At 42.0% G+C, this 20,785-nt stretch overlaps 2 protein-coding genes across 4 annotated transcripts in view; one reads left to right on the top strand and one right to left on the bottom strand.

The window, feature by feature from the left end:
- Window positions 1–4,607, bottom strand: part of pdcd6 (programmed cell death 6) — an 18,721-nt gene extending 14,114 nt beyond the window's left edge. The window contains exons 1-2 of one of the 2 annotated variants that reach the window (XM_086191822.1): window positions 4,375–4,607; window positions 60–121 (exon numbers count right to left, since the gene is read on the bottom strand). In XM_086191822.1, the coding sequence (XP_086047948.1) occupies window positions 60–121; window positions 4,375–4,457 (145 nt within the window). In that variant the 5' untranslated portion in view covers window positions 4,458–4,607. The remainder of the gene's footprint in view (window positions 1–59; window positions 122–4,374) is intronic. The other variant, XM_086191824.1, reaches the window with a different exon arrangement.
- A 4,496-nt stretch (window positions 4,608–9,103) lies between these two features.
- On the top strand, window positions 9,104–20,559 carry rec8b (REC8 meiotic recombination protein b). 2 transcript variants are annotated; one of them, XM_086191301.1, is made up of 18 exons: window positions 9,104–9,287; window positions 9,783–9,851; window positions 10,166–10,308; window positions 11,197–11,272; window positions 11,689–11,806; window positions 12,730–12,805; window positions 13,463–13,530; window positions 13,675–13,756; window positions 14,045–14,114; window positions 15,030–15,222; window positions 15,974–16,111; window positions 17,179–17,254; window positions 17,644–17,810; window positions 18,404–18,443; window positions 18,692–18,767; window positions 18,848–18,949; window positions 19,857–19,963; window positions 20,067–20,558. In XM_086191301.1, the coding sequence occupies exons 1-18, from the start codon at window positions 9,232–9,234 to the stop codon at window positions 20,156–20,158; spliced, it is 1,749 nt and encodes a 582-aa protein (XP_086047427.1). In that variant the 5' UTR covers window positions 9,104–9,231; the 3' UTR covers window positions 20,159–20,558. The 2 variants fall into 2 exon arrangements, with proteins under 2 accessions (XP_086047427.1, XP_086047428.1); XM_086191302.1 differs by lacking the exon at window positions 15,974–16,111 and having other exon boundaries at window positions 20,067–20,559.
- Window positions 20,560–20,785: the final 226 nt, after the last annotated feature.

A 20,785-nucleotide genomic window follows, 5' to 3' on the forward strand; every position in this document is an offset into this window, starting at 1 on the left:
AAAAAGGGAGTGGCAGAAAGCAATGAAGGAAAAGAAGAAACACAGCCTGACACACATACCATTGGATAAGGCCTGCTGAAGCTCTGAGTCTGATATCACCCCACTCCTGTCCTTGTCCACCCTGGGGAGGAAAACACAGATTAGATATATTAACCACTTCACACACTCCAACACAAATCGCACAGGGGCACCAGCAGCACTCGCCAGCTGAAACTTTATCCTCCTGTGCACGCGCTACTACATCAACAGTCCGCTGAGAATGAATGGAGCACTATCATCAGAACACACAAGGCATCTTGTATGCTCGCAGCTCCCCTGAGGCCTGCCACACCGGCTGGGAATGTACGAGTGTGTTGATCCTGAGACAGCAAAGCGAAACTGAATGTTGGCAACCAGACAAATTCCTTCAAGCGCTTTCAAGAAGGTCCATTTGCAAGAATCTCCGTGTCACTTTTTCTCTTCCAATAGGTAAAAATAAATCTAAAATTGCAGGTCATGCAGTTTTGATTTTCCCCCGACTTGCTGAAAAACCATTAACCCTGCTGCTCCCCAGAAAGAATTAATTTTTACAAATACGTTTAATACATTTTCTGTGATTTTTCTACACCATTGACTGAAATTCTCATGACCATAAATCCACAAAAATGTTTTTGTTCAAGTTTTAATGATAAAGAAGAGACATCCATGACAATATTTACCTGTGTGCACTTCATTGACATGACAAGCTCTGTGGTTGGATACAGCATAAACATGTATTCAAGTATATCAATATCAATATTTTGGTCAAACAATATATTATTATTATAGCATAATATGAAGTAAATAATATTAATCTTACTAAGTCAACATTTACTGAACCCCATACACTCTCTGCAAGTACTTGTGAGGCAAAGTTACATGAAATTTAATAGCTTTTCTTTTTTTAACTCTTTTCCAGGCCTGAAAATTGTTATTTTCAAATCCTGTTACTTTTCCAGGTTTTTCATGATCCTATGAACCCTGAATCTTACATTTCTGAGAGTCAAACTTAGCTATTCAATGTTAAGACAGCTTGCCATAATTAGAGGATAGCATTGACGTCACCTTCCCACCAGGACACACCTTCTCAGTCAGACTGAGAAAACCCCAGAGGACAAGCACTCAAGAAAAACATTTTGCTAAGCAAGTATCAGAATTTACAAATCTCAGCTCTTACTCAGTCATGAGTTCTCCCCTGAAACGCAGAGGCATAAAATCCCTAACAGCCTGGCGTGTGACTCAAAAAACTAGGCCTCACAGTTATGACAAGCAGCATCGTCAAAAATTCAGTGACTCATTTGTTCCTTAGCAACCTGCCTGTCTCGACCTGAGGTTCTCTCTCTCTCTCAAACAAACACACTCTGAATTCCAGAAGAAGAAGGAAGGGAGGAGATGGGGAACCCCCCCAAAAAAACATACACACAAGGCCAGCCCAGTGCTGACTTTGTGGGCTGAGTTTCCGCTCCCAGGTGTGTGACGCTGTTTGTGTGGTTACATCTCCATGTCGACAGTCTTCACTGCTTTCCATGTGTGATCTGCTCAGCTACATGTGTGTGTACTCTTAACCCTCCCCCACCTAAATAAAGAAAAACAAGCCTGTGTGAGGAGGAAAAAAACAGCTCTACATCTCCATAAAGAAGAGCTTTGTCACCACGAAGGTGGTTGGATACCCAGCCTTGACCAAACACTCAAAAATTCAATAACTGTACTCTCCCGTATTCACTAAACCTTACATACAGTGAGATGAAAATTATGAAGACCCAATCTTGCCCGAAGGACTGAGTGCAAACCATCTGCTAGTTCCATCTTCATTGTCAAAAACAGAGCTTGTACTCAACTAAAATTGTGTCTGACTTGTGTGTTCTGCTCAGATTTTCCCATGTTTCACTGTTTCCTAGCAATCAGGTTGGAGTATGGCTTGTGGGACAAAAGGTCCACCCTACTTTCCGTATAAACCATCCAAAAGTAAGGCAATGTCACACTCTCACAGCAGTAAAGAAACAAAAGCAGCATTCACAAAAACCTTCCAAGGAAACATGAGAGTCCAAAATGTTTCTGTATTTAACATTCTTTATCTCAGTTTGAAGTCATGGATCAAAACACGGGGTTGTCTCCAATAACGATGAATAATGTGAAGTGTTGTTCTACTTTAGATTCATTTGGGTTGTGGGAATTTGTCATCATCGCCCTGTACTCAACTCAGAATAGCAGACACGGACTGTTGTCTTGGCAAGGCAACTTTGCAATCGTCAGTTATCCATCTTAATGCCTGCTATTGTTCTACATTGAAAGGGCTGGGTGCTTACATTTTTGTCATACTATTCATTCATTCACTGAAAAGGGAAAATCCTCATGAGTCATTACTGACATAAATAAAAATATAATTAAAAAACATATTATCTTTTTGGGCAATAGGCTCATTTGCAGTCTTACCCAGAGCCAAAAACGTTGACAGACACCCTTCTCTCCTCTGTGCTGCATCGGAGAACTGAGAACCAAAGGGACCAGCTGACTGCTAGTTAGCTTAGCACAATAAATGGTAGTGGGTAGAAAGTGTTAGTATACCCCAGTCCAAAGTCATCTTTATCCCCCCTTATGATTCAGCCATGATTATTAGAAGAAGTCTCTCTTCTTGAGATCAAACGAGTTTTGATTTGCTTTAAGCAGTTTGGAAAGGAGTTCCGTCTGATTCTAAAACTGAGATGGCTTGTAATATGAGGTTGTTATTTATTAATGTATGCCTTGCACACACCTGGTTAGATCAATGTCAGCAAAGATTGTTTTGGAGAAGTGTATTTGATAGCTTTTGATAGATGTATGCTAACACATCCCTTCCACTACCGTCTATTAAGCTAAGCTAACTAGCGGTCGGTCAATCTCTGGCTCCTGCGTGCAGCACAGAGGAGAGAATCTTCTTTCTTCTTGTTTGGCTCTGGGGAGGATAACCGTATTTCCTGAAAAGTCAGTGTGTCCCTTTAAAAACTCTATTTAGAGACCAGCTGCGACACCCCTTCAGCCTTCACTGACTGACTGGTTCTCTTCCTCCCTCTGACACAAAGAGAGAAAAAAAACAAAGCTTCACGATCACACAGGATAAAAACAAATTACAATGTGTGTGACTGAAGCTGAATAGGTTTCCAAAAGAGGTACAACACCAGGATGTTGAGTCATGTGTGTGTGTGTGTGTGTGTGTGTGTGTGTTCGTGACAGAGAGATTGAGAAGCCTCCCGTGTCATCCATGCTCCATTGACTCTGATCACATGACTGAGGGAATTCCAGCAGGGCTCTGTTGGAACCATATTCACTGACAGGCAGCAGATGAGGCGGCGCGATGCTCATTTAGGCGCAGTCATGGAAGCTACATATACACCAAGCAACGGTGTCCACACACACACACACACACACACACACACACACACACACACACACACACACTCCACTCTCACGATAGCGAGGTCTATTTGCATGAGAGAAAAAGTGTTCATCCAACCTGTTTTCTGAAGAGGTTTTGCACCACACATAAATAATTTGTTAAGAGTGTTGCGATGCCTGCAGCATTTCAATGTTATGGGAAAACAAAGCAGCAGGAGCAAATCCTCTGCAGTATTACGTAATAACTGTACAGGTTACCAGGTATCAAAGTAACTATTTTGTACTGTGACCTTCTTGGGAGTTGACACACTTTTGGCAGCGGTAAAACTGATTTTTATCACTGGATAAAAGCCAACTCCAGATAGGTAAAGATACGACAAATGACTCACAAATGAAGGGTTGTACACAGTTACACACTGTGTCATACTGACTTGTCAGAAATGTTTCGGAAGTAAAAAAAAAAAAAAAATCCTTACTTTGCAGCATTGGTAGATCAACTGATAATGCAAGTGAAAGGAGTCGTTCGTGAACTAATCAGCTTTTAAATTAAACATTTACATATCAGAGAGTTCTATTTTGAAGGAACCCCAGAGACCAGTGGTCTTCAAGGACTCCTGGAGGTCTTCAAACCTCAGTTTGTGAGCTCTAACTGCTTCTGACAGTTTGCTGACAGTCAGTAGAAAAGCCTGTCGGGCCATTTTAAGGACAAAAGAAAAATAGCACTAATAATAATAATAACAATAATCATACAGTCGTGGTAGAGGTAGTATAATGATGTAACGCGCTGTCACGAGAGGGCAATGAGTGACGTGTAACCGTGTTTCAACGCTGTCCAGGAAGCCTTACCAACAGCCTTCCCAATTATTACGATGCTCTGATTTTTACTTAAAATAGTTACGGAGTGAACACACGAGCTGTCAGCTAGCCGCTAAGTCTTTCTCTCTCTCTCTCTTCCCCTATTACACGCCGTCTTTGCTCACTCACCTCTGGAAGATATTCCACAGAAAGCCCTGGTCCGGAGGGGCGTTGATATGCGGAGGAGCTCTGTAGGGGCTGTTGTACGCCATTTTAAAGGGAATACTTTGTCAAAATTGTACAAAAAAAAGACTGTTTCTTCCTGCCGTAGTTTCTCACCGCCGGCGCTCTTGAATCAGACTCCACCACCACCACCCCGGCGCTCACGCTACCGCCTGCTTCCTCGCGCGCAGAGGCGTGGCCAATCATTCACCACTTCCCATAGGGCTGCTGACGTCACATTTTCCTCTCAGTTCAAAAATAGAAACCGTAATGTTTGGGTTGGTTATTTTAGGGAGGAAAAATCATAAAGTGGATGACTAAGTTCTGCTCATTGAGAAGAAGCTGGAAGCTGGAAGAAGCAGTTTTACCAGCATCCTCTTGTCCAAGCACAGACAGTGGGAAATTTGGCAAAAGTCAGCGCGCATTTAGGCTCAATTTGGCCTGGCAGATGTAGTAAATAAACAAATAAAATCAGGCCTCATCATAAAAGATAATAATTCATAACTAATATTACAAATAGACTGTCGATCAGTGTTCATGCCATTTACTTTTTTGCGTGAAGTAAAAATGCATCAAATGATCTTTTTTTTTCCAACATTTGATCACAGCCAAATGTTATTACGTGTCAGTTTGGCAGGAGTGAAAAGAGAAACAAATACAGAGGCATTAACAGTGGTTTCTGCTGCCAAAAGGGCGTTTTAACAACACAATATGTGTTTGCTTTTGGCCCGCAGCCCAACATTTAGTCTGAGTCTTGACCCACCAGGAGGAAAGGCAATCCATAGAAATGTAACAGATATCTAGAACCCCAGCACAGACTATTTAGAATGGCTCTAGAAAACTTGAGATCCCACTTTAATAAAAGATTTAATTGAAGCATTTATTTCAATTTTAGCTTGAAACATAAGTTTTACATAATCTTTTTTTTTTTTAAGTTTCGAAGTCTTGTTAGAAGAGAAAGACGGTTTTAAATCCTTTTCCTGGAAACTTAGCGGAAGATTTTAAGTTAGAATCCAGATCCACACATTTGACAGCTTTAGCTGAGCTAAGGATTTATACTGTAAGAAGCATTTTAAGAGTGAGCTTGTAATGATTCCTCTGCCTTTAAACAACTCATATCTAAACCTCATGGCCCATACACATTTGTCATAGTCACTACTGTATGTTTACCACCCAAATCCAGCAAGCTCCTTTTTAAGAGTCACATATTCCACTTTAATCTATAATAATCCTTGTTTTAAATAAGTTTTTATTTTAAAGCACTTTGTATCTGTTTTAAAATTCTATATCACATGCATATTGAAGTTAACGACAAGATGTCAATCGTTATATTGATATATACATATATATATATATACATATATATATATATATACATATATATATACACATATATATATATACACATATATATATATACATATATATATTGAATAAATCTTAATTTCCTTAAAACAGGTTAATCAAAGCTATGAGACAAAAACAATGATCATCAGAGGCGGACTTATTCCTTAGTCATTTGTGTAAAAACTAATTGTGTTCATTCAAGCACACGATGAAACATAAATCTCAATGAGATATGAATGGATGAATATTACTGATCATAGTATCATGGAAGTGGTGCTATTCAGTTGCAGGATGCAGCTCTATTTTTTTTTTTTTTTCCCAGCAAACCACAAGTCCTGGTTCTTTGGACATACTTGAAATAATCTAAGGGCGTTTTCACATAAATTACAACTCCCCCTGGTTCCCCTGACGGTCAACTTTCACATTCTGTTTAGTTTCATACCAGAGCATACCTAATTATCTACACTCTCAAGAGACCAGCTAAACAATATTAAAGAGCACATGTGCTTGTGGTGTGTTCACTTCTGTCTTAATAGTAACATGTCAAGTGTACTCAAATACAACCTGTTCAAATGGTCCTGAGTATTGTGCAGTGTTCATATTAATAAAGCAATCTGAGTTTAAGTAGATCCAAGTCCAGATCCCCTGATGAAAAACCATCAATGTCTCTGTATTTTTAAAGAATGACTTTACATTCAAAGACACTCAGTTATTAAGGAAGAGTAAATAGAGACAGAACAAAGAATAAATTAAAGATAAGATTTCCATCTAAGGGGCGGCGTGGATCGGAGGTGGCGTCTAACAACTGAAGGTTCTCTGGTTCGATCCCCACTTCCCCTGGTGATCGTGTCAAAGTGTCCTTGACCAAGGTACTGAGCACCTAATTGCTCCTGATGGCCCTGCAACGGACTGGCGACACGTCCAGGGTGAACTCCGCCTCTCACCCAATGTCAGCTGGGAGAGGCTCCAGCTCCCCGCGACCCTTCACAGGATAAGCAGTATAAAAAATGGATGGATGGATTTCCATCGTCACTTGTGTCAGTCCATTTTATAAACAGACGATCTTTTTTTTTTTTTTTTGCACCCACTGTTTATTTCTCCTTTTTGTATCTTTTGGTAGGTCGCTGTGTTTGGACTTCAGAAACCCAGTCAGTTTCCTGACTGTTCCACATCTCAGTGTGTTCTGTCTGGACAGTCTAGAATATAAATTACTGACTGGCCTGACCGAGCCCAGGCAAAAGGTCTGTTAGTGAGGTGTAGGTCAGACCTCGACCTCCAACGTGCACGCTCTTCCTCTCACACACTGAGCAGTTCCAGGTCTAGGATGCTAAGGAGTCTGCGAGCGTGAATTTATACCCTCACTTTTCGGGCGACGCCTTCAAATACGGTTTTAGCGAGCCACAGACGCTACGATCTCTGCATCTATGACAATGTTCACGGTTGTAAGTGTGATCTGCAGGTACTCACCAGCCTTGCGTACAGCGGCTTGATCTCATAACGTTTGTCATACTCTGCAGACGTCCTCTGCTGGGTTGCTCAAATGTAGCAACCTCACGATCCGTTCAAAGTAGGGAACAGTAAGTTGTACAGCCACTCCCATCTCCAGTAGTCCCTTTTGTCGTGTACTTTACACAAACCCAGTGTAGATGACAATGACCAGAAATGTAGAACTCACTCACTGTCAAAGGTTTCCAATTAAGCTTCAATACAACTACCAGTCTTTTGGCAGCCCTTGCATTTGTGTTTGTGACAGTGATGCGGACAACTGAGGCATTACAAAAAACCTGGAAGAGTGAAAGGGAGACCATAAGATGGATGGGTCGGGGGGGGGGGCATAAAACTGAAAGACTCTGGTCTTTTATCACTCTCTTCTCTGTTTTGCCACCCCCCCCCCCTTCACCATCTCAGAGCCAGACCCCCTCCAACTGCATTTCCATGCATGTGCTGACTTTGCCAGTGGTCTTGGTGGTTAATCTTCCTTCCCGTCCACCTCGTCCTGCAGCAGAGAAGCGGACGCAGACGCGGGTTGAGTTAAGCCGCCTGACAGGAGAATAGTCATCAACTGCCCTGGTGTGTAACCGTCGTCATCTGTGTCCTCATCCTTGATTTAAGAAATAGACAGGAGAAAAAAAGTCAGAACTATAAAATACCGGAACTCATTCACTTTCCTCATGAAGCCTGTGCCTGTACAGGAGCAGTCATGAATGCTGATGGCTCTGGCATATAATCAGCATCCTATGAAACTGTACCAGAGCATGAAAACGACAGGATGTTTAGTGACTGTCTTTGCGAGTGGCCAAGAGTTACCCTATAACCTATGTCATACAACAGGGCAGTGACACAGCATGAAAAGAAATTTCATGGAGCTGAAAGCAGAAATTACCTGGATTTATGTTCATGATGTATTTTCTACCAGTGGTAGAAGTCTCCATAGCGTTAAACGTCAAGTTAGGCTAAATTGCAACCTTTTTGCTTTCCATAAACACTTTCGTTACTTACCAAGCCAGTTGAGGTTAACGTAACCACACGATCATTTTTTAACGTGACATCTCGAAATAATAAAACGACAGGAATATTATATTATATTAGCATGACGTTTTTTTTTAAATAAAGCAGAAGGGCAAAGTCACACTTCATGTGATCCTGCTACTCCATCCACTAAGTAGTCAGTCCGCATGCGCAGAAAAAGTTCACGCTTTACTTCCTTTTCCCTCTCGTGAAATTAAAAAAAAAAAAATCTAGGTCAAAATTATTAGGACTCTGGGTCAATCTACTGTGTATTTGGACCGTGTATCGTCACTTGATAGAAAGAAAAAAAATGTCACACGAGTGGTCAGTTTGTAAACTTCTGGATATTAATCCGATTTTTTTTTTTTTTTTTTTTTTTTTGCTGTGGTCGCGGTCATATTAATTGTTTCAAAAACTAATGACAGGGGAGGCGAGGTGGCTCTGTACAGGTTTAATAAATATCTGTCAAATAAACGCAGCCACACCAAAAAGTACTTTGGGGCCACTACTGAATATTTCTCCGGTTTTCTTCAGTAATATAACTGCGCCACAGTAGGAATGAAGTGGCGAATGAGTATACATTAAACCCCCTATGCTACTTTTTGGATTTAATTGCGGAAAATACAACATCCCAATTCATTAACCAGCTATGAATTAATGAATACGGAAATGTTATATACATGTGCCGTACATAATAAGGTAGAATTGAGTGGTGTTACATAAGCTTTCAGTTTACAAATCTTTATTCAACTACCTTATTACAAGCATATAACTTCTGAACAGTTGAGTTTTCCGAGTTTCACGTGAACGAACCAAGGGCGTCACTAATCCAGCATTCTGATTGGTCCAAGTGATTGGGCCCGGGAAGCCGTGCTAACCTCTCCTAATGTTTTATGCCTTTGGCACTACATAAGTACATAAACTTTGTCATTTTCTCAAACGTACGTGGTCTATCAGAAGTGGGTCAGAATGTTTTACTATCCAAATGTCCTCCAACGCAATACTGGATGTTTTTCCACGATTTGGTGAGTTGTAGCCACAGATCAAGGTAGCTTGCGTGCAAACTACAAGCAAGAAGCTTTAGCTGCTTCATAGACCATCAGGTGAAGTTAATTTATTAACTTAAACCTCCATCCCAGCCCATCAGGTAAAGTTGATTTATTAACTGAAACCTCCATCCCTCCATTGACTTCCGCTTATTCTTATTATTAAGGGTCGCGGGGGGTGGGGGTGGGGGGCTGGAGCTTATCCCAGCGTCAACGGGCGAGAGGCGGGGTTCACCCTGGACAAGTCACCAGTCCTGCAGGGCCATACATACAATTACCCTCGTCCCCAATTGTATGTCTTTGGACGGTGGGAAGAAGCCGGAGTATACGGAGAGAACCCACGTAGGAACAGGGAGAACATGCAAATTCCGCACAGAAAGATCCCGCGCCCGAGTCGGGACTCGAACCCGTCGTGCTGACCACTGCTCCATCGTGCAGCCAACTTCAATCTCGTTCATTTGTTTTGTTGTCTAGGTTGGCGGCCACCAGAGGTATCAGGGTCACTCGCAGAGAGCTGCTCAAAGTTAATGTAAATCGAACATGGTAAGAATGTCCACATCTACAAATTAAATGTGTTTATAAGCAGTTGTAATGATATGATTAATATAACATTAATAAAGTGCTTGATTTCATTTGTTTTAAACATTCTATAATTTGTTTTGTAACCATCAGATATCTCGTAAGTCCTCACCTGCTCTTTTTTGAAGGTATATGAAGCTAAATATTGGTATAAAAACACATCTTTATGTGGCAGTCGTGCAATATTGTCCAAGTGTTTGGAAATGCTGGGTTTTTCAAGCTGTAGCACATATTTGAGATAACATATTTTTTGAATCCACTGTGTTAAATTTGGGCAGCCGGGACATTTTGGACTACGTGACGGCCCAGGTTCCCCCACCGCAGCCCAGCCTGCCAAGACCTCGATTTTCTCTCTACCTCTCATCCCAGCTGCAGTATGGAGTGGTTGTTGTCTATCACCAGCAGTGTGGTTTCCTTCTCGGTGAGACAAAAGTGGAAGTAACAGAGGATGAAGATTTGTTGCAACTGTCTTCCAGGCAGCTATTGAGTGTACAGAAATATGGCAAATTCCTGCACATTGGGAGAAAAGAAAGATCAGATTGGTGGGGAAAAAAAAGTTCATGCAGGTTACATTACATTCGCTGCAGGTTTATGTCAGAAAGTGTAGAGTGTGGGTGAGTTCGTAGGTTAAAATCTGAGAATTCCTATTTGGATGCTTCCAGGATATGAAAAAAACATCAGCCAGTTAGCAGCGTTGTTTTCAGTTTCCAATGTGAAATCAGGAGAAATGAAAAAATGCTGTTTATTCAACTCGCACTAAACACTGCAGACGAATCATCTCTGACAGTTGCATAATATATAATGTAGAAATCCCAGAAAGGCTGTTCAGCTGTAAAGCCAAAACAGAACGCCAGCCGAAAGCATTATCATAGAACACAGCTCGGCAACCTCCTTTCATCTGATCTTAAATTGCACCCTGACACTTAATATTGCATCCAACAGATTCCCAATCATGCTGTTGTCATGGTTGATTTAAACGGTGAAACACAATGCAGGAGGTGGAGCTGTGCTATTGTCTGCTGCGGTTGTTGGACGCATGATGTCATTTCATTTCATCCGTCAGCAGAATACAATTGAACCTCCCCAGCCTGTCACTACAATACAGAATAATACGTAGGCTATAAATCATCATGACCACGGGGGAGTAGAGTTTATTCTCTTACTTCAGAGACAACCAGGTTACAAAGGAAATCAAAAATGTCTTACGTGGGAATTTTAACCTTTAAATTTGCTTTTGGGTCTTGAGAAAAATTGCATGTTCATGGTAACGAACACTTTATAATTCTTACTCGCTCTTTACCGTTTTCAGCTGAGGTCCAGCAAACTGTTGACCGCCTGCTGCGCTCCAAAAAGTTCACGTGCATCGACATGGTTGAGACCGACAGGTTTTTGCACACACATACACACAAACACTCAGTCAAATCATACACGGTAGAGAAGTGTTTTATCTTGGGGCGTCTAGAATTTTTAGCTGAGCTATGCAGAGGTTCTGACTGTTTGGAGTTCAAAGGCTTCTTCTTGTATATTTATGCAGGAGATTAGTTTGGGGAATATTTATTATGGGGAGGAGAAGGTAGCGTGTTCTACTGAGTGAGGGATGCACAAAGTGAGCTACTTTCATCTAACGTCTTCATAAATGTTGAAGTTGTGATACGGAGCAGCAGTTTGTGCGAACGCTGTATATCTCACCACTGTTAAGAAATGCTGTACATTATTCCCTGGTAGTATTTTATTATTTATACATTCACTGAACATGTGGGAGATGAGGTAATACTAATAATAAGTGGTCTCTGTGTGTCAGATTGGCTTTGGATGTGCCTGACAGCCTGCATGTGATGGCACAGGCTGAAGGAGCTGTGGACCCCTTCTTTGGTCTCATGGAATCACACCAACTCCCAAGCCCCTATAAGATACTACAGGTGTAAAACATCAACATCCATCCATACATCCATTGTTTACCACTTATCCTGTTAAGGGTTGTGGGGGGGGGGGAGATTCCAACATCTGGAGAAACATTAATTGCTGAGACAAGGTCCCTTATGTAAGACCATGTGTGACATTTAGCCCTGCTCTGTCAGTGATGCTAATCTGTTGATGTCCAGATCATCAGAGATGTGATCAGACTACAGTTGCGTGATGGTACAGTTAATAGCATTTTGCACAAATACTCTACTGCAAGTTGCCAAGTGCACAAGTTATACGAGTACAAACGGTACGTGCTCCCCCCAAGTGAAAGGAACCATAAAGTATGTAACCTGATCAAATGTGAGTCATAGGTTTGTGACCTGGTGTATCAACGTGTAAGTCACTCGCGTTTAATCCTGTTACTCACCTCTGTAGGATCCTGTGTAAACGTTGGTAGATGACTTCGGTTTACGTTGGTGCTGTCAATCTGGCTGACCTTTACCCTTCTTCTTATCCCCCCTTCATTCCCTCTGCGATTTAATCAGTTCACACCTGTTAATGGATAAAGCAAAAGGTTACATTTGGAAAAAAAAAAGTTTCAAAAAGCTAAAGTGATGGAAGCCATTACATAGCAGAGACAATGATCTTTTAACTGACCCATAGAGTCGGTGTATTTAAACATGGTTACATCTGGCGAGCTGATGAAGATCTCCAAACCTCATCATGGTGTAATTAATCAATACAGACTGAGACTCTGTATTGTGTGAGCTGATTCGCATTCTGATAACCAATACATGCGAGAACCCATGACGGATATGATGGAATTTCACGTGCAGCAAAACCAATAAAGAAGAAGAAAACGCATCAGTTGTGAACCAGCCAGTAACTGTGTCTGTGTCGCTCCTGTCACACGATGACTATGATTGTGTATCTTCAGCCGGAGTTGGTGAGTGAAGATTTGGATTCACAGCACTCCCTGGTGCCCAGTCCCCACACAGCACTGCATGAAGAGGGTGAGACTCGTATTTTACCCTTTCTATGACTGTCAGTGTCACATTTCACATTCACTAAATAAGCTACCAAATTAGATTTAGGAGCAAAAAAGACCGTCGGTATATCCCACCTCACAAGTGGAGGTCCAGCCAGTGAGCCTTCAGTCCACCTCATGCCTTTGACAGAGCCATCTGATGGGTTTCTGAAGCTTCATAAGGCACATGGGGAGGAAAGCAGGGGCTCTTATCGGCTGGTCTGACACTAAAAATGATGGACGATATGCATATTTCCCTTTTTTTTTTTTTTTTCTTAATTTATTTCTTACAAAAGAATTTACAAGATTATGACTAGCAGTAGATATTATCTATACTTCTTAAGAAGATGGTTGTTATTTACTCTTCCGTCACATTTCAAACGGGCGATCGAGCATCAGTAAATTCATGTTTAAACTGTTGAGTTCAAAACCCTGTGTGTTATTCATTCATTCACCGAAGGAGTGAGGCGCTCGACCTGCTCTACTTGCAAAGTGTCATGAGATAACTTTTGTTGTGATTTGGCGCAATACAAATAAAACTGTCTTGACTTGACTTGCCGTCATTATCTCTCTCTAGTGCCACATACTCATGCAATTTCCGTCCAGCTTTATGTTTGTTCTCCTGCTATGTTTTTTCTACTAGAATTCAGGTCAGTTCCAGCTGCCATCACGCTGAGGGAGAAGGAGCAGTCTGCTGTCACGGCTAGAGAGGTAAAAGCACATAAATATCCCAGTCATGATGTTTCTACGCAGATCGCACTTCACTTCCGTTTACATTTATCTGTCCGTGTCTTTCCCTCAGCTCTTCATTCTTTAATCTCATCCCATTCTGTCTTGTGTATCTTTCCCTGTCAGTACTTTGAGGGAGCAGAACTCCCTGAAGCCACAGCTAAAGAGATTGACTTGCTGATAGAACAGCCAGACCAGTTCCGTGGAGGTTTGTGTTTCTGCACCATCATTCAGTACATTAGCATTCTGTGTGTTTTAATTAAAGCAGACATAAATCATGAGTTTTTCAGACCCACGCAGTGTTCCTCTCTGTAATATTTTGGCAGCAGTTAGTCAGGCTTCATTCTTTGCGCTCAAACCGAAAATGTAATTTTGTGTGAGTGCTCACTGCCAGAAGGGAAAGCCACTCAACTCACTTCCTGCATTCAAAGAAGAGAGTAGACATATTTTAATTCACTGATTTGTGCTAACTTGTTACCTCATTTGTTTGTGCAAGTGTGTTTAACAGAAGTGGAGGGCCGGGAGAGTAGCAGGGACATCGAAGGAGCCATGTCTTTTATTGACCAGTAAGTCTTGACTGACAGGTGGCTCTCACACTGCTACACTACAACAAAAGTGTGACCGAGCGTATAGAGGAAAAGAAATGTAGACCAAACAATCAAAAGTCCAGGCTGATGTAACCATCTTCCCAATCAAGACTCTTTATTTTTACTCCGCATGGATCAACGCTGAGTCTACTATTCCCTCTGGTCAAAGGGCACCCACCTAAAACTAGATTGCAAGATTTTGTACTTACTTTGGTAGTTATTTAGAATGTACTGTATCTTGCCAAGTACATTTGACTTGTGCCTTGTCCAACAATACTACATCAACAGACTGTTTTTTTTTTTTTTTAGAATGCCTTCACCAGTTTCATACAGACACCACATTGGTGGTAGCGGAGACGAGAGAGTATACTGTCAGCATTGATGGAAAGTAACTTAGTATTTTTTTTTTCAACTCTACTTGGGTTGGGTATTTGTGTTTCATTTTGTACTTTTATTCCACTACATTTGAAAGGAAACATTTTACTCCGCTAAATTCATCGGAGTTACCAGTTACTTTGAAGAGAAATGTTTTGTGTAGGAAAAAAAAATGGTAAAACCTGATGATAATCATGTTCTTTCGCACACGAAGCCTGCAACTTCAAGAGGACATAAGGGCAACACAACGGTAACACATATGACTTCATTGTGCCCTTTAGAGGTCAATGGCATGCTCCAAAGCACTGGAATCCCTAAATATCATGGAGAATGTGTATTTACTTATTTTTGACACTGAGGTAAACTCAACATCAAGTACTTCTCTACGTTTACGGACGTAGCATCTTTGGAGGGGGATGGAAACTTTACCAGTGCACGACTTTACCTGGCTATTTTACTTCAGTAAGGGAACTGTGTACTCCCTCCAAACTGACTGTAAGCACGTGTGTGTGTGTCCAGGCTGAAGGAGACGGTGGTGGGAACCAAACAGGACAGTCTATGGCTGCTGGACCAGGAGTCAGCTCCACCTGTGGAGGGTGTTTTGGCAGCTTTAGCCCGAGAGATGACCCCACTGCACATTGCGATGCCCACTCCTCCCTCAGAGGCAACTGGGAATGAGGGAGACACTATGACAGAGAGTTCCAAGGAAGAGGTGAGACATGAGAAACCCTGTTTAAGTCCTGAGTGTTGCACTGGTGCAGCACGCATCGTTGGTTTGGAAAGCATAACTTGGGTCGAGGTAGTTGCAGCACTGAGTTGACATCTGTGTAGAAAAAATGGGAACAGCTAATTCTTGATGATGATCCTGCTGTGTTTACGTGTCAAACTTCTGTTGCAAACGCTGAAGTGCTGTTAAATTACACTGATCTTGATCACTTTTTGGATTCTGTGGAAACAGGCAAAGCATCCCAGTGGTGGTGATCTTTTTACGTGTTCCAGAATCTCTGGCTGATGGTGACTCACCAGTCACACTCACTTCTCCGCAGTAGCAGTTTTGTGTTTGTGCTGCTTTGAAAAGTGACTTTAAAAAAAAAAAAAGTGAACTCAAGTGTATAACTTATCATTTTTATGTATGTTTATATTGCTAAACATGATCTAGAATAATTACTGTGCCCATAAGTAACTCGGAGTAAGTGGATCTTTCAAACCTTTAGAAAACAAGAGCTCACTGTAACTCTCAGCTGACCTGCCGCCATGTGTACTCTGACTGAGATGACAATGTTTGCTGCTCCGTCAGCTGCCATTAACTTTCATTAGAATTCCACAAAGTGACTCATGAGCTGCTGCTGCTGCTGCTGCTGATGGAACCAGGTCATGGAAGCTCATGCGGGTGTGTCACTAGATTGAGTCATAGTTTCCAGATTCAGCCTTACAAACCTTAAACTTTGTCACTCCGTCATCAGGCGATCATCCCTCCTCATCACAGGAAACCTGATGGAGGTCGCCGGAGACAGCTGGTCTTTGCAGACCCTCACGTGCAGATATCTGACAGTGCCATGAAGGAACAGATTGGAAACCCACTGGCAGAAACACTCATCATGGTAGAGAACACAGTCCAATTTAAAATAATTAAATAGACACACACTCCAGTAACCAGTGGAATGGAGGCTGGATCTAAAAGTTCCTTCCAAAGTTGAAAAACAGAGCCTGTAACTGCTCCGCTCTTGTCATATGGTAAATGATGGATTTTGTCACTGTGACATTTTATTGGTTCTCTGGCGAGTGGGAAGGGGCTGTTAATCATGGTTTTCGGCTGATGCCCTCGGCGGCAGCAGGCAGCTGACCCCTTTCCTGTTTCTTCCTGTGTGTGGGAGGTTGAGTTTGTTTTTTGTTTGATGTGATAGGACAGTATGAGGGTGATGGGGGGGGGGGGGCTGTGCAGATTAAGGGGTCTCTTAAAGACCACTTGAGCAGGTTTAGAAATACAGTTCTTGAATACTTAAATCCATCCGAGTTTCTTTTTTTTTAACGATATTGTCATACACAGCGAGGCTCTTTTTAAGTTCTACAAGGTGTATTCTCATTTGCTGAACCAGGTTTACCGGTAATGCTAGACTGGCAGGCTGACGTCCTCTTTTGAGCTACAAATCCATCTCATACAGTTGAGGACTAAAAGAGAGATGTATGGTGCTTTCATATGTTTTCAATCAGCAGATGTATTCAAAGTTAGAGTGTTGAACTTAAATTATACTGATCTCGCACAAACGCAAGCACATTAAAACAGCTCTTCCTGTACCCTCCAAGCACCCTGACGCTCACCACAGCTGTACACACTCATCCAGCTGAATAGGATGGATGTTTCACACCAACTCATTGAATATTCAGTCTTTTGCGTCCTGTAATCAAAGTGCTGCCATCAAAAGCTGCTCTGTCCACCGGGGGTGTCCGTTAATTAAACTCCAGCTTTCCACAGTTCTTACCATGCTCTCTCAACCCACTGGATCACCACTCATTGATTTTGTTTCAGCCCTTCTTTTTTTCTTTCCTTCCTTGTTTCCTCTCTGATGTGTGAACCCTTCTCTTCTTCTGATCGTAACTCTCTGTACGACAGCAGAAATCCTGCCTGGAACTGGTCTGTCTGTCTAATATTTTGTTTTTGTCCTTTAAGCCTCATGTGATGCTGGACCTGCTGTCATTGACCAAGCACTTGTCACCTAGCCAGCTCTTCAGCGCCCCCACTGGATGTCAGTATGAAGTGCTACTCTTAACACCCATTTACGACATTGAAAACAAATTATATTTTAGATATAAAAGCCCCCATGTCTTTCATGAGGCTGATCCAAACAGATGTTAGGATTCCAGAATGTTCCTAGTACAAGAAGAAATAGGACAGATCGTTATAACCGACACAAATACAAAACAAATCCACGTTTAGGGTTGCAGAGCAGTGGCAGTGATTGGAAGAACACTAAGCGAACCAATTCCAAGTTTTAACAGATTATATGAATCTGTTTATGTTGTTGGGTTTGGGAAATCAGACTTAAGTACCTCACTCTAGAGTGTAAATTTGTAGCCAAGACAAGAGCAGAGCCTGTCAGTGCTCGAACAGTTCTGCCCTCTGACCCATCAACAGGCCTGCTCCGAGCTGACCTCCAGTGGCTGTGGAGGCAGTGTGCCACTCTCACCACCCAGCCTGGTGGACCGGAGCAGCAGAGAAGGGAGGAGGAGAAGGCGAGAGGGGAGTCAGAGCAGGACAGAGAAATACTGAGGGCAGAGAGGAAGAGGAGGCTCTCAAGCAAGGTGAGTCTTAGGGAAGGTATATTTGAAGATGATGCCATTGTTCTATTTTTCATAGCTCTTCTGGTATCACAGGTCAAAGTATAGTTTTTAAATAATCAGTTCTGAGATTATTTGGCTTCAGTAACCTGTCTTCTTACACACTAGTGATGTAAAATTCCCAAAAGACACACTAATGCAGCACTGCCAAACCCCCAAGCCTGCACGTGTCATAAAGATGCATGGTTCAAATAACTTTAAAATGTCAAAAATGTTTGTGCCTCTGTGTTCAGTTCGCCTCATTCATGATAGTTTCCTTAACCTGTGTGGGATTCATGAAATTAGAAACAGATTCGATTCGATTCGAAAATGCTGCCTGAGCGCCGCAAAAAAGATGTTAAAATGTGGTCATTGAATATAATACAATGATCATTATTAATGAGTATAGATATTAGAAGTTGTTAAAGGTATTGTATTATTCTCAAGTTGACACCTTAACCTTGTTCATTTTCCATGTCACATAGAGGCCCATTGTGTGTGTGTGTGTGTGTGTGTGTGTGGGGGGGGGGGGGGGGGGGGTCTTTGTGGAACTGTGTGTAATTCTCCCTCTCTCTCAGATACCCAGTGAGTCAGGACTTCATCATCCAGAGAGCTCATGTAAGTTACTCCTTCAAATGTCCTCACATACGTTGGCAGTATCTGAAACAGCGTCAGCCTCGCCTGCGCTCTCATGATGCAGGAGAGACTCTTTCCACACAGAAAACAAGTAGTCAAACTCCATGTTCATGATGTAAAATATTGACAAGCACAAAACAGGAACCTCTCATCCAATATCTGTGGACATGAAACTCTAACTATGTTGTGTTTTGTTTTTTGTTTTTTTCGGGGGGGGGGGGGGTGAACAGCTCTATCAGATGTGCTCCTGGACATGTCCAAAGAGGAGAAATCTGGAAGTGATGTGATCACTCCAGTCAGCAGATGGTAAGTTTCCATGGATACAGCGGACAGATTGACAGCTGGATGGATCATGCCTTTGTGTGAGTGTGTGTGTGTGTGTGCAGGTCTCCGCAGGAGGAGAACCAGCTACTGATGGAGCCCATAGCAGAAGAAAAGATGGAATTGCCTGCAGCTCAAACCGATGGAGATAATGAGGACATGCTCAGGTACTTGATGTTATAATGCACGCACACATTCAAGGCACTAGAAAGTCCACACACACACGCACGCGCGCGCACGCACCTGGCTTGTACAAGTCGTCATGGCTTGTCATGTTCTATCACTGTGAAGGTGTGGCTAAGTTCCTACGTGTTATTCATCACATCGTTCTCACCGGCGTAAGTGTTGAAAAGATGCAGTCCCGTTTATACGTGTGGAGGGGGGGGTTGGTCCCTCCCACTGATCCAGCTGTTCCCGTGGCCTCAGGCCTCCCATGTTGACCCACATTCTGAGATGTATTTCAACGTCTGCTTTTAAATTTTAAATAGAACACACTCAGCAGCAGGCCTGAGGGATGAACTGGACGAAAACTCCTCTCCTGGGTTCACACATTCAAACTGATGTGGTGCCCATCAGTGTGTTCTGTTACTCCACAGAAGAAGAGCCGTTCATAGACGCATGGACACGAAACACTTGGGCTGATCCTGTGCTGTTGGCTGTGCTTTGATGGGACCTTAAATCAAAATCCTGGAAATGTCCTGAAAAGTGAAAACAGCTATTTACCAGCCTGTAGAAGTTCTAGATTTGTTAGGAACTATGTTAATAAAAATCTCCCAGAAAAAAAGATTCTTTGAAGAACATTTTATTTTTATTTTTGATTGATGATTTTTTTTTCCTAGCTGTGACTTTATTTGCCATACAGACATCTCAGAGCATGTTGTTATCAAAATTTGCCCTGAATGTGGCGTTGTGTAAACCAGTTTGTTTTGTAGCCCGAGTAACAAAATCCCTAAATATTGACTTAACTGAAAGGGTTTTTTTGTCCCAGTCTGACCATCAGAAAAATTGTTAGAATTCCTCTGCGTGAAAATGTCATTTTAATATTGGAAGCTTCATTCCAATCGTCTGTTCCAGCTGGATCTTCTCCCAACTGCAGCAGTCTGAGGAAATCCCTTTTGTCTCTCTGCTGCCCCCAGAGGCTGACCGCACCAGTGCAGCTTGTACACTCTACAAACTGCTGGGTGAGGGAATAAGATGCCGCATCACCTGTAGCATGTATATCAGAATGGAGCAGAAGTTAGCGTCCTGTATTGCTGGTATTTACCTGTGCTGTCTCTCCTTCAGAGTGGCTGTCCGCCAAACATGTGACTGTTCACCAGCCCAAACCCTACAGTACCATCACCATCTGTCCAGCAGCTCTCAGCGTGACCACCTAAACACACACGCGCGCGCACACACACACACACACACACAGTGGTGTAGAGTTCCTTTCACTGCTGCGTTCATTCAAATACAGTTCTTTATGCAGACCTCATGAGGATTTGGCTTTGACCAAGTGAACTCATCATCACTTTTCCTACACGATGTCTTTTATCGAAAATGGATGACAAGGTTAAACGTTTTATATGACGGGTTCAATTACTAAGAAGTGTGAATATTGAACTGGATTTTAAGCTGCTTTGTTCCACATTGGATTTGTTACGACTGCTCACACCGTTTCCTGATGTTTTAAACATGAACCAACTGTTTTGTAATAGCATTTATACCAAACTATTGTATGGTTACACATCACCTTTAAACCAAATGTTTTTATCTTGTGTACGTTTGTATTCTTTTAAAGTTTTTAATAAAAAAAAGTTTTATATTCTAACAGAACAGTGCCAAGCTTCTGCTTTTAGAACATTGTGAGAAACTTCGATGGTTCCGAGTATGTAAGATTAGCAAAGTGCTTGGATTTGAATATTCTCCTTAAAATAATTGATTTCAAAATATCAACTAATGTTTCGCAGACGCAATCACGAGTAAACAGAAACAGAGCCTTGAACTTAGTGGGCATCAAGTAA

This window comes from Aulostomus chinensis, chromosome 21, assembly GCF_037954235.1.
Source record: "Aulostomus chinensis isolate RoL2024-O1b breed Wild chromosome 21, RoL_Achi_v1.0, whole genome shotgun sequence".
NCBI classification, from domain to species: Eukaryota; Metazoa; Chordata; class Actinopteri; order Syngnathiformes; family Aulostomidae; genus Aulostomus; species Aulostomus chinensis.